Below are 14,539 nucleotides of genomic sequence, written 5' to 3' on the forward strand. Positions count from 1 at the left end.
AATGTGGCCTGCAGCCTATATTATTCAATTATATCAGCGTCCTGAGGACGCAGACACAATTGAATGTGGCAGTCGCTAACGCCGGCCCTGCCTACAAGAGTAAGCAGCGGGGCAGGGAGACAGCATCTCCCTGCTCCTCTGCTGGATAAAAGCAGCTTGCTGCCTGGGCCCACCAGAGAATGCTCCAGTTCTCCGGTGGGCCATTCCAACGGTGATCACAATCATGTTTAGTGTAGAGGTCCGTATGCTTTAATTATTACTGATGACCCCCCCCCCCCCCCAGTTGTAAATTACCCAGAATGGTGGCGATGACTGCTTATTATCAATAAGTACTAATCAATAACAGCAGAATCGAACGAAAACCCTGAATGTAGATTAATTTCTATTAATAATCCATTACCCCAAATAACTGCACCTGTAGAAATCATTGACTGAACGAGGACAGAGCAACATGTGACCTGTAATAATGTGAAGACAGGAGGGGAATGGAGGACACAGGGGCCACAGACTGAGATCTACAATAGATGGTGGAGGAAGGAGAGTTCTCAGCTACTGGTGACACAAGTTCCTCCATCCAGCTTTATGACTATTCTATATTCCACGTGCTGCAATAATCACCAATTTATGACATTCCATAAAGTGAGGACAATAGTCAGGAATTCTGTATTTCTAGAACATGGGTTTGGTGTCAGTGGACATGTAAAGGGAAGTGTCCCTATGTGTGTGTGTCCCTATGTGTGTGTGTGTGTGTGTGTATATATATATATATATATATATATATATAATACATATAATGTCTCATGAGCCAGGGCTGTAGAAACACACCCCTGGTCATGAATACGGTTGTAAACAAAGCAGGACAATTAGCATTGCCCTGCTTTTGGAAACCATGGAGACGAGATGATTTAATCTCCAGTCTCCATTTCAAATCCACTATCACCACGCCGACACATGCTAGCCGGGGGCAAGCACCACTTGTCCCCCGCTGCGAGCGTACCAGCAGGGTTAAATAGCCCTGCCTCAGTACACTCAGCAGCTGAAGACCACCTCACCAACGAGGAGCAGCTGGTTCCTGCCTGCCTCCCACACCACCACGGACCGGCTCACCTCTCCTGTCCTGCCTCTCTCCACCAACGACCTGCTCCTGTCGCCTGCTTCTGCTCCACCAAGGAGACACGCTAAGTATCAAGTGTAGCAACAGCTACACTTAACCCTCTCTCTCCCTGTCTCCTCCTGCTGTACTGTCGTCTAAGTTAACCCTTGCTTCCCTGAGTAACCCCTTGGTGCCCCTGAGTCCCTGTTAACCCTTGCTGCCCTCAGTCCCTGTTGACCCTTGCTGCCCTGAGTTAACCGTTGCTGTCCCTGTTTACCCTTGCTGTCCCTGTTTACCCTTGCTGCCCTGAAGTTAACCCTTGCTGTCGCTGAAGTTAACCCTTGCTGTCGCTGAAGTTAACCCTTGCTGTCCCTGAAGTTAACCCTTGCTGTCCCTGAAGTTAACCCTTGCTGTCCCTGAAGTTAACTCATTGCTGCCCTGAGTTAACCCTTACTACCCCTTGCAGTCCCTGAGTTACCTGTTTAACCTTTAGTGTACAGGGACAGTTATATTAGGAGGGAGTGGGACAGAGATAGTGAGCGTGTGAGAATTACAAGTAACTTCTGTGTATGTTTAGGTAAGTGGGTGGCGGTATAATTAGGATTGTTATACCGTGTTTATACTGTACTGTGATTAGTTACTGTATTTTATATATGAGCGTGATTACTGTATGTAAATAAATATCACCTTTATTTACTATACGGTCTTATTCTCTTGAGTAGCAGCAAAAGCAATTCGATCGACGTTAGTATAAGGCAAAGGTAGGGGAACTAGGCATAACCCTAGTGACCCTAGTAATAAAGGAGGTAGTAATAGTGGGTGACACTATCCAGTGAACCCCAATGTTACCCCACCCCCTTTAACAGGACATATCCTCATATAGCTGTCGGCATTCCTGACACCCACCACACGTAAGAGGCGTATGACATTGTCTAGTGATGACATTTATGGATTTTACTAACAGCCGGGGACATTTTCTCTCCACATTCACAACCTACAGATTTTATAATAACGGTCTGTGGATGCGTCACTCACATCTCATCTTCTTCTTCTTACAGTTTGGGTGGTAATGACCTACCAGACACTTCCTGCATCCAGTTGGCATCTGGAATAAGGAATAATCGGTCCCTGAAGAGACTTGACCTGTATAATAACCGTCTGTCTGGTCCTCACCTCAGTGACTTGATGGAAGCTCTGTCCAGTCCTGACTGCGGGATGGAGGAATTACAGTGAGTATAAGAGATGTGTACAGGACCGAGACATGGGGGGGGGCACAAGTTATATATGGATATTATACTATTTTATGCTCCGCACCATTGTTATGTCTACGAGATAAACTTCTGATTGCACCTTTATATGTGACGTCTCTAGTAACGTCTGACTGTCTTGCCTCCTCATATCCCTACTCCGCTCTGACATGCAATGCAGGTTGTAAGAAATGTCGTCTACCACTATTATCATTACTATTCGCCTATTGTATATGATGTTTTATCAGAGACGGGGGAGAGGCTGCATCACATGGAACCACATTGGGGACAAGTGACATGAGACATATTGATGGAGGACGTGCATCATTTATAATCCTGCTATGTGACATGTATAACAGATCAGGGGTGTGGCTAAACCGCTCACAATGGTGACATCACATGTATTATGGACTGGCACAATAATTTCCTGTATGTGTATGATAGCCATGAGCTTGTGTAAGAAAGAGAAGTGTCTCCTGTGCCATGAGTTGTGCCAAATACATTATACAACATGCGCCATCCAGATGAATTTGTCTCAATCCGCAGTAAATTTATCATCTCGCTCTCCCTTTGTGAAGTGACGTCTTATGACATTAGTGATAAATCTTCTCCATTCTATTGGCCAGTAAAGTCTATGGACTCGTGTCTGTGTATATGTTGGGAGAGTTTCCTGGGGTACAGAACATAACATACAGGGTGCGAATCAAGTAAGGCCCATAGGCAGAGCCTGAAAGGCTTCCGTAGCCGACGGCAAGATGGCGCTGGCTCAGGAGCTGAGGTCCTCAGCGGTGTATGTAAGCTGTATGTTATGTTGAGCTAGCTCCGATTGTTGCCATTAACCCCTTAGATGCAGCGATCGATGCGTCTGAGGTTGCTAGCAGATTGGCTGCTGTGGCAACAGGAAGCCGAACAATGGCCTCCTGCTCTGCCATTACTAAAGCCGATTAGGCCCCATCGGGAGGCAAAGCATAATCGGCCTGCTGTCAGTGAATGACTGACAGATCTAATACATTGCACTACATAGGTAGTGCAATGTATTAGAAAAAAAACAATCTGACAGTTGGACCTACAATATAATAAAAGTTTCAAGTAATAAAAAAAAAACACAATCGCTTTTTTTCCCTTATCCAGTCCTTTATTATTAAAAAAATAATAATAATATTACATTACATTATATTTGGTATCGACGCGACCGTAACGGCCTGAGCAATAAAAATATTATGTTATTTATTCCACGTGGTGAACAGCGTAAACCAGAACGTAAAAACAATGCCAGAATTTCTGTTTTATGGTCACTTTGCCCTATAAATATTGGAATAAAAAGTGATGAAAAAGTCGCACGTATCCAAAAATGGTACCGATGAAACTATAGTTCGTCTCGCAAAAAACAAGTCCTCATACAGCTCCGCTGATGAAAAAATTAAAACTTTATGGTTCTCGCAACATGGCGACAGAAAAAATACATTATTTTACAAAAGTAATTTTATTGTGCAAAAAGTTGTAAAACAAAGTGCTATAAATTAGGTATCGCCGGAATCGTACCGACCTGCAGAATAAGGGCTTATTCAGATGAACGGGATATACGTCCGTGCAACGCGCGCGATTTTCACGCGCCTCGCACGGACCTATATTAGTCTATGGGGCCGTGCAGACATGTGCGTGGTTTTTACGCAGCGTTAGCTCGCTGCGTCAAAGTCACGACATGTCCGTTCTTTGAGCGTTTTTCGCGCATCACGTACCCATTGGAGTCAATGGGTGAGTGAAAACCACGCATGCCACACGGAAGCACTTTCGTGCGAACTGTGTGATTCGGGCAACAGCTGTGAAAAGGATGAATGAAAACAGAAAAGCACCACGTGCTTTTCTGTTTACAAACATCCAAACGGAGTGTCATAATGATGGCGGCCGCGTAAAAAGCACGCAGCCGCGCATCATACGGGCTGACTCACGGAGCTGTCAAGTGCCTGATGCGCGTGCAAAAGCCGCGTTTTTTGCGCACGCAAAACGCATACGCTTGTGTGAATCCGGCCTAAAGGTAACATGTCATGCATAACGCATGGTGAAGGCTGTATAAAAAAAACTATGCCAGAATTGCGTTTTTTTGGGTTACCTGGCTTCCCAAAAAATAAGATAAAAAGTCGCATGTGCCCCAAAATGGTTCCAATAATAACTACAGCTCGTCCCGCAAAATAACACCCCTCATACCACTACGTCTATGAAAAAAATAAAATTGGTTAAGGCTCCAATAAGTCAGGAAATAAAACATATGCAGTTGTGCCGGCAAAACAAAACACCTGCGGGGTTAACATGCGCACTACACCCCTAGGTGAATACCTTGAGGGGTGTAGTTTCCAAAATGGAGTCACTTCTAGGGAGTTTCCACTGTTTTGGTCCCACAGGCACCCAGAAACCATTCCAGCAAAATCTGCACTCCAAAAGCCAAATGGCGCTCCTTCCCTTCTGAGCCCTGCCGTGTGCCCAAACAGCAGTTTATGACCACATATAGGGTATTGCCGTACTCGGGAGAAGTTGCTTTACAAATGTTTGGGTTCTTTTTTTCCTTTATTTGTTGAGAAAATGAAATTTTTTTAGCTAAAGCTGCGTCTCATTGAAGAAAAAGGATTTTATTTATTTTTTTCAATACCCAACTCTAATAAAATCTATGAAACATTTGTGGGGTCAAAATGCTCACTACACCCCTAGATGAATTCCTCAAGGGGTGTAGTTTCCACATGGGGTCACTTGTGGGGGTTTCCACTGTAAATGTGATATGGCCTCCCCAAACCATTCCTGCTAAATTTGAGCTCCAAAAGCCAAATAGCGCTCCTTCCCTTCTAAGCCCTGCCGTGTGTCCAAACAGCCGTTTATGACCACACGTGAGGTATTGTTTTACTCGGGAGAAATTGCTTTGCAAATGTTGTGGTGCTTTTTCTCCTTTAGTCTTTGTGGAAATGAGAAAAAAAAATAGCTAAATCTACATTTTCTTTGAAAGAATGTAGATTTTCATAGCCTACTTCCAATAATTTCAACAAAAAACCTGTGGGGTCAAAAGGCTCACTATACCCCTAGAAAATTTCCTTAAGGGGTGTAGTTTCCAAAATGGTGTCACTTTTGAGGGATTTCCACTGTTTTGGTACTACAAGACCTCTTCAAACCGGACATCGTGCCTAAAATATATTCAAACAAATATAAGGTCCCAAAATCCACTCTGTGCTCCTTTGCTTCTGAGGCTGGTGCTCCAGCCCATTACCGCACTAGGGCCACATGTGGGATATTTCTAAAAACTGCAGAACCTGGGCAATAAATACTGAGTTGTATTTCTCTGGTAAAACCTTCTGTGTTACCCCAAAAAATTGATTAAAAATGAATTTCTGCAAAAAAAAATTACATTTGTAAAATTAATTCCTGAAACTTTCTGAATGCTGTTTTGAATACTTTGAGGGGTGAAGTTTTTAAAGTGGGGTGACATATTGGGGGTTTCTAATATATACGGCCCTCAAAGCCACTGCACAACTGAACTGGAGAAATTGCTCTTAAGTTTAAAGCCTTGTAACGTCCTAGAAAAATAGAAGAATGTTCAAAAAACGATGCAAATATAAAGTGGACATATATATATGGTTGTGACAGACTCCAGAGGGAAAAATAAAAGCTTATTACAAAATATTCAGCTCAGAATTGTAACACATGAATGTATGACAGCGGGGGTTTGGCTGTGTAATACAGCCATTGCCCCGCTCCTGAGTCCTGAGGAGAGTACGCGCGGTCAGCATGAGATGATGCGACTGGCGCTGCACTAATGAGTGCCGGCACTGGAGACAGAACATGGCGGACGCACTGCAAAGCACCCCCTTGTTTTGTCTTCAGCATCCGTGCCGCCACTCATTAGAGCAGAGCCAGCCGCATCGCCTCATGCTGACCGGGCACTCACTTATTGTTAGGAGCGGGGCAATGGCTTACACAGCCACAGCCCCGCTCTAATGGCGGAGATCAGAGAAACCTCTCATCTCTGCCGCTATTTCCCTGAATGCTGCGATCAAAGCTGACTGCAGCATTCAGTTGAGAATGAGAAGGGGGGATGCCCTTTGGATCGCGCCACAGGGAATTCCTGTGACGCGATCGAGGGCCATACCATATATGGGCAGACAGCCCAGGGTCAATTGAAGGACCCCAGGGCTGTATGACCATATTTCCTGTTGTTAGGGCCTACTGAAGTATGTCAGATAGATATATGCCTGTGTACTTTGAGTATATAAATATATGCCAGTACATTGAAGTTTAAAAATAAAAGAAAAAATAAAGTAATGTTAAATTTAAAAAACACACACACACACACACACACACACACACACACACACACACACACACACACACACACACACTAAAATAAGTCTCAATACATAAAATATACACATTCTGTATTGCCGCAACCGTAATAAAACATTTATAGCGTTATTCATGTTGCTGGGCTCTGTGCAGCGCCAATGTGAATTCACGGTGGGTGTTAAAAGCGCGATCCGGGTGTCTAAGAGTAGCGCTGACACCCGGATCGCGCTGTTATCCCCCGCCTCTGGTCCCGGAGACATGATCGGGACCTAATTGGTTCAGATCCCGATCATGTGATCGCAGGGAAAGTTTGTTGTAGCAACGAACTGGAAAGTTTGTTTCTACAACAAACTGGAAAGTTTGTTGCTACACCAAACTTTCCCGGGGACCGATTGCGGGTGCTGCAGTCGGTTATAAGGCAAAACCGGAGGCTATACAACAGCCCCCGGGTCTGCCATGCACGGCAGCCAATGAGAACCAGCTGGAGGCCGGTCCCCATAAGCTTCCTGTCAGTGTAACTCTCAGCTTCACACTGACAGTTTATAATACATTACACTACCTAGGTAGTGTAATGTATTATAGCAGAGATCAGTGCTGCAGGTCTTCAAGTAAAAAAAAAAAAATTTAATAAAAATGTTTTATAAAAGTGTAAAAACAAGTTATAAGTTACAAAAACAAAAAATGCTTTTTTTCCTATAATAAGTTCTTTATTGTAGGGAAAAAATGAAAACGTTAAAAAAAGTACACATATTTGGTAGCACCGCGTTCATAATGACCCAAACTATAAAACTATAATATTATTTTTCCCCCACGGTGAGCACTGCAAAAAAAATAATTAAAAAACAATGTCAGAATCACTATTTTTGTGGTCCTCAACCCTCACAAAATATAGAATAAAAAGTGATCAAAAAGTCGCATGTACCCCAAATAGTACCAATAGAAACGACAACCCGTCCCGCAAAAAACAAGCCCTTACACAGCTTTTTGGACTGAAAAAGAAAAAAGTTATGGCTCTCAGAATATGGTAACACAGAAAATAAATAATTTTATCGAAAAGTGATTGTATCGCCGTAATCGTATCGAGCCGCAGAATAAAGTAAAATGTCATTTATAGCACATGGTGAACACTGTAAAGAAAAAAACAGACAAAAAACATTGTCAGAATTTGTTTTTTTGTCACTTTGCTTGCGAAAAAAATCGAATGAAAAGTGATTTAAACAAATCACATGTACCCTAAAATGGTACCAATGAAAACTACAAATTGTTCCGCAACAAATAAGCCCTCAAACAGCTCCGGTGAAGAAAAAATAAAAAAAGTTCTGGCTCTCAGAATATAGCGACAGAAATTGTGCAGTGTCCAAAAGCGGATAAGATCGGGCGCCATTTATCAGTGCGACATCGGCTACATATCTACGGATTATTATTTATTTACCGAATTATTATACCCTCTTATTATGTCCTGATGTACTCTGCCCAGCCTACATATACCCCCACGTCATAAACTGAAATACCAGCAAAACTCCAGACAGAACAGTTCCAAGCAAAATCTGCGCTCCAAAAGCCAAATGGCGCTCCCTCCCTTCTGAGCCGCACAGCGTGCCCAAACACCAGCTTACGTTCACATATATGATATTTTATATCCCAGAGAACCCGCTCAACATTGTATGAGGTATTTGTCTTCAGTGGCACAAACTGGGCACAACATATTGTGCATTAAAATGGCATATCAGTGGAAAATTTAAATTTTCACTTTGCACCATCCGCTGCGCATTAACGCCTTCGCGCACCGGGGACTAACACACAGGAACAGCGATCGCGCTGTTACAGGAACCTGTAAAAATGACATTATACTGCAATACATTAGTATTGCAGTGTATTTTACCTAATGATCGCTCGTTCTAGTCCCCTTAAGGGACTTTTGGGCGGTTTCCACTGTTTTGGTTCCTCAGGGGCTTTGCAAATGCAACATGATACCCGAAAACCATTCTAGCTAAATTTGAGCTCCAAAAGCCAAATATTGTTCCTTCCCTTCTGAGTCCTGCCGTGGGTCCAAACAGCAGTTTATTACCACATATGGCATATTGCTGTAATCAGGACAAATTGCTTTACAAATTTTGGTGTGCTTTTTCTCCTTTATTCATTGTAAAAATTAAACATTTCTGTGTTTTTTCAGAAAAAGTAGATTTTCATTTCCACTAATTTCAGCAAAAAAACTGTGGGGTCAAAATGCTAACTATACCCCTAGAAAAATTCCTTGAGGGGTGTAGTCTTCAAAATGGGGTCACTTTTGGGGAGTTTCCACTGTTTTGCTCCCTCCAAGGCGTTGCAAACGCGACATGGCACTGAAAACCAATCCAGCAAAATCTGCGCTTCAAAATCCAAATGGCGCTCCTTCCCTTCTGAGCTCTGCCGTGGGTCCAAACAGCAGTTTAGTACCATATATGGGGTATTGCCGTAATCGGGAGAAGTAGCTTTACAAGTTTTGGGGTGCTTTTTATTCTTTATTCCTTGCAAATATTTTTTTTAAAATATTTTTTCAGAAAAAAAATAGATTTTCACTTTCACAGGCAAACTCCAATAAATATAGCAAAAGACCTGTGGGGTCAAGATGCTAGCTGTACCCCTAGATAAATTGCTTGAGGGGTGTAGTTTCCAAAACCGTGTCACTTTTGGGGGATTTCCACTGTTTTGGCACTACAAGACCTCTTCAAACCTGACAAGGGGCCTAAAATATATTCTAAAAAAAGGAGGCCCCAAAATCCACTAGGTGATCCTTTGCTTCTGAGGCCAGTATTTCAGTCCATTATCACACTAGAGCCACATGTGGGATATTTCTAAAAATTGCAGAATCTTAGCAATAAATATTGAGATGCATTTCTCTGGTAAAACCTTCTGTGTTACAGAATTTTTTTTATTACAAATGAAATTAAAAAATAAAATTTGTCAATTTCCCCTCTACTTCGCCTTAATTCCTGTGAAGCGCTTAAAGGGTTAAGAAACTTTCTGTATGCTGTTTTGAATACTTTGAAGGGTGCAGTTTTTAATATGGGGTGATTTATGTAATCTATCTAGTACATAAGGCCCTCAAAGCCGCTTTAGAACTGAACTGGTCCCTGTAAAAATAGCCTTTTGAAATTGTATTGAAAATGTGAGAAATTGCTGCTAAAGTTCTAAGCCTTGTAACGTCCTAGAAAAATTAAATAATTTTCAAAAAACAATGCAAATATAAAGTAGACATATGGAATATGTGAAATAGTAACTATTTTGTGTGGTATTACTATCTGTTTTACAAGCAGATACATTTAAAATTCGAAAAATCATAATTTTTGCAAATTTTCTCTAAATTTTGGTGTTTTTCACAAATAAGCAATGAATTTATTGACCAAATTTTTCCACTAACATAAAGTACAATATGTCACGAGAAAACAATCTCAGAATCGCTTGGATAGGCAAAAGCATTCCGGAGTTATTACCACATTAAGTAACACATGTCAGATTTGAAAAAATGGGGCTGGTCCTGAAGGCCAAAATGAGCTCGATCCTGAAAGGGTTAATATGAGGCACTTGGAGGTTCAAAATGTATTATTATTGTTGGCAAAAGTATCGTTTTGGTATCGAGTATCTCAATACTACACGAAGTATCGGTATCGAAGTCCAAATTCTGGTATCGTGACATCCCTAGTTCTTATAATATTCCAGTTACATCCATTACACTCAATGAGGAAAAACCAGGGAAAGACCACAGGAAATGCCATAAACGTCTGATAGATGCGGGTCCCATCACTTATATCTAGAACTGACCGCAGGATCCAGGCGGAGACCGGTGGTGAGAGGGTCGCTGGTGAACGCAGTTCTCTCCATTCTGTTCAATGGGAGTTACAGAAACAGTCGAGCAAGAGCTGCTGGGCTGATTCCATTACAACCATACAACAGAATAGAGATATCTACACGAGACCCTCTCTCCACCTGGATTCTGCAATCAGTTCTAGATACAGGTGCGGGTCCCAGAGTTGGGACCCGCATCGAGCAGACATTTTTTAAATTTCCTGGGGATACGTAATAAATGTCTAAGATGGGAAAACTCCTTTAATACAATACAGTGAAATCCAGTGACTCACAGGTGACGTCTTCTCAGATTGGAGTCGCTCACTTTTCCTTTTCTTCTTCATACGGCCCAGATTGCCCTGACGCCTTCTCTGGACTAAGAATCGCCTCTGCAGAATTTGCAACACAAACATCTTTAGCTTCTCGCTTTTCTAGCACCTCTCCACCCTCTGCAAAAAACACTATTCATCACTCCGTCCCAGCGTCTTATAGGCTGCAGGCCTAACGTGGCCTGCAGCCTATACTATTCAATTATATATGCGTCCTGAGGATGCAGATACAAGTGAATGTCGCAGTCGCTAGCACCAGGGCCCCCTCCCCAGGGGCGTAGCTAGAGGCTCATGGGCCCCGATGCAATAATTCTTACTGGGCCCCCCCCCCCCGCAAACTTCTCATGGCCGACGGTCCGCTTTCAGCTGCATCGCTGAGTCTCCTAAGTGACCCAACAATGCAGCACTAGCAGCCGCGGCGTCACTAAGGCTGGGTTCACACACACTATTTACGGACGTAATTCAGGCGTTTTAGCATTGAATTACGTCCGAAAATGCGGCTCAAAAGCGTCGGCACACATCTGCCCATTCATTTGAATGGGTCTTACGATGTTCTGTGCCGACGGTCATTTTTTTTTACGCGCCGCTGTCAAAAGGCGGCACGTAAAAAAGTGCCTGTCACTTCTTCAGACGTAAATGGAGCCGTTTTCCATGGACTCCATGGAAAACCAGCTTCAATTACTTCCGTAATGGACGCAGCAAAAGACGCCTGCACATGCCATTACGGCTGAAATTACGGTGCTGTTTTCTCCTGAAAACAGCACAGTAATTTCAGCCGTAACGGACGCTGCCGTGTGAACATACCCTCCGGGCTTAAAATGTCCGGGAAATAGCCCCAATACATATGTGTCCGCCCAAAAAAAAGTGTGTATAGGAGACAGCATAGCATATCTATAGCACTACGACCCTATAAACTATGGATAGGATTAGATACAGTGGCTCAGCATACAGTATCACACATGATAGGATTAGATACAGTGGCTCAGAAGGCAGTATCACACATGATAGGATTAGATACACAGCTCAGCATTCAGTATCACACATGATAGGATTAGATACAGTGGCCCAGCAGACAGTATCACACATGATAGGATTAGATACAGTGGCTCAGCAGACAGTACCACACATGATAGGATTAGATACAGTGGCTCAGCAGACAGTACCACACATGATAGGATTAGATACAGTGGCTCAGCAGACAGTATCACACATGATAGGATTAGATACAGTGGCTCAGCAGACAGTACCACACATGATAGGATTAGATACAGTGGCTCAGCAGACAGTATCACACATGATAGGATTAGATACAGTGGCTCAGCAGACAGTATCACACATGATCGGATTAGATATAGGGCCCAGCAGGCAGTATCATACATGATTGGATTAGATACACAGCTCAGCAGACTGTATCACACCTGATAGGATTAGATACAGCGCCCAGCTCGCTGACATTGCGGCTCCAGCGCTGGACCCAGGATAGGTAAGAATAATAATTTTGCTTCTTTATGTGTTACTGATTATTTTTGTGTGTTTGTGTTTTTTTTACAGGTTCGGTTGTTGGACTTCGGATACGAGGACTTCAATGACGGCGTTTTTTTTATTCTCAATAAAATGGTTAATGAGGGTTGTGTTTTTTTATTTCAATAAAATATTTTTTCTATGTGCTTGTATCTTTTTAAACTTTATTATCACCGCCTTAGTAATGGCCGCTGGCTGATTGACAACCTCCATTACTAAAGCGGGGCTTAATGTTAGCCGTGCAGAGGCTACACTAACCCCCATTATTACCCCGGTACCCACCGCCACCAGGGGTACTGGGAAGAGCCGGGTACAAACCAGTACCCGACCATCTGTAGTGACGGGCAGGCACCGGGGTGGCCGCAGGCTGGTAGTATTAGGCTGTGGAAGGCCAAAAACAGTGGCCCTTCCCACCCTTGTAATGCTGCCTGCTGCTGCTGTGTTGTATCTGGCTGGTTATGAAAATTGGGAGGGACCCGACATCGTTCTTTCCAATAATTTATTTTATTTTTTTTAAATGACGTGGGGTCCCCCCCATTTTCATAACCAGCCAGATACAATAAAGCAGCAGCAGGCAGCATTACCAGGATGGGAAGGGCCACTGTTTTTGGCCTTTCCCCTCCTGATAATACCAGCCTGCGGCCACCCCAGTGGCCGACCATCACTACAGATGGTCAGGTACTGGATCGTACCCGGCTCTTCCCAGCACCCCTGGTGGTGGTGGGTACCGGGGTAATAAAGGGGGTTAGTGTTAGCCTCTGCACCGGCTAACACTAAGCCCCGCCTTAGCAATGGATGCTGTCAATCAGCCGGCGGCCATTACTAAGGCGGTAGTAATATAGTTTAACAAAAAAACACAAAGACATAGAAAAAATATTTTATTGAAATAAAAAAAAAAACACACAGCCCTCATTAACCATTTTATTAATAAAAAAAAAGCTGTCATCGAAGTAGTCCTGGAATCCGCCGTAGTCCAACGACCGAACCTGTAAGAAAACACACAAAAAATGATTAGTAACACATGTGTTAGGGTATGTGCACACACACTAATTACGTCCGTAATTGACGTATGTATTTCGGCCGCAAGTACCGGACCGAACACAGTGCAGGGAGCCGGGCTCCTAGCATCATACTTATGTACGACGCTAGGAGTCCCTGCCTCGCTGCCGGACAACTGTCCCGTACTGAAAACATGTTTACAGTATGGGACAGCTGTCCTGCAGCGAGCCAGGGACTCCTAGCATCGTACATAACTATAATGCTAGGAGCCCGGCTCCCTGCACTGTGTTCGGTCCGGTACTTGCGGCCGAAATACGTCCGTCAATTACGGACGTAATTAGTGTCTGTGCACATACCCTAAGGCTTAGATACAGGGCCCATGTGTGATACTGTCTGTGGGACCCTGTATATCTAAGCCTACCACAAGGTAGGCTTAGATACAGATTCCAGCAGACAGTAATCTTATACAGTATAAGATTACTGTGTGCTGGGGCCCTGTATCTAAACCTACAGTGTGGTAGGCTTAGATACAGGGCCCAGCAGACAGGATCACGCATGGGCCATGTATCTAAGCCTACCACGTAATTGGCTTAGATACAGGGCCCAACAGACAGGATCACGCATGGGCCATGTATCTAAGCCTACCATGTGATTGGCTTAGATACAGGGCCCAGCAGACAGGATCACGCATGGGCCATGTATCTAAGCCTACCATGTGATTGGCTTAGATACAGGGCCCAGCAGACAGGATCACACAATCTGTGATCCTGTCTCATGGGCCCCCTAAGCCTGCTACATCGTAGGCTTAGGGGTTGCACAGTCCCTAAACATTGATGGCCTATCCACAGGATAGGCCATCAATAGCTGATGTGTCGCCCGGGACCCGCAAATCAGCTGTTTTGAAGGGGCCGCAGCACTCGTACGAGAGCTGCTTCCCCTTAATTTCACTACTCGCCCACACTGTGAATCGCCGACACCGATTCACAGTGTGACCGGAATGAAGTGACAGGAATGAAGGGGAGCAGCTCTCGTACGAGTGCTGCGGCCCCTTCAAAACAGCTGATTGGCGGGTCCCGGGAGTCAGACCCCGCCAGTCAGGGCTAACCTTACCTTCCTCTTCGGCCGCGGCGGGAGTTCTGTAGTCTCGATGCTGTGCGCGGCGGCATAGCGCCGTGACGTCATGCGCTGCGCACAGCGCTTGA

General features: G+C 43.9%; 1 protein-coding gene across 1 annotated transcript in view; it reads left to right on the top strand.

Annotated features, from left to right (window-relative positions):
• Positions 1-14,539, top strand: part of LOC142664427 (NACHT, LRR and PYD domains-containing protein 12-like) — a 197,193-nt gene that overhangs the window by 152,486 nt on the left and 30,168 nt on the right. Inside the window, exon 9 of the mRNA XM_075843495.1 lies at positions 2,152-2,322. Coding sequence (XP_075699610.1) covers positions 2,152-2,322 — 171 coding nt within the window. The remainder of the gene's footprint in view (positions 1-2,151; positions 2,323-14,539) is intronic.

This window comes from Rhinoderma darwinii, chromosome 12 (genome assembly GCF_050947455.1).
Source record: "Rhinoderma darwinii isolate aRhiDar2 chromosome 12, aRhiDar2.hap1, whole genome shotgun sequence".
Taxonomy (NCBI): domain Eukaryota; kingdom Metazoa; phylum Chordata; class Amphibia; order Anura; family Rhinodermatidae; genus Rhinoderma; species Rhinoderma darwinii.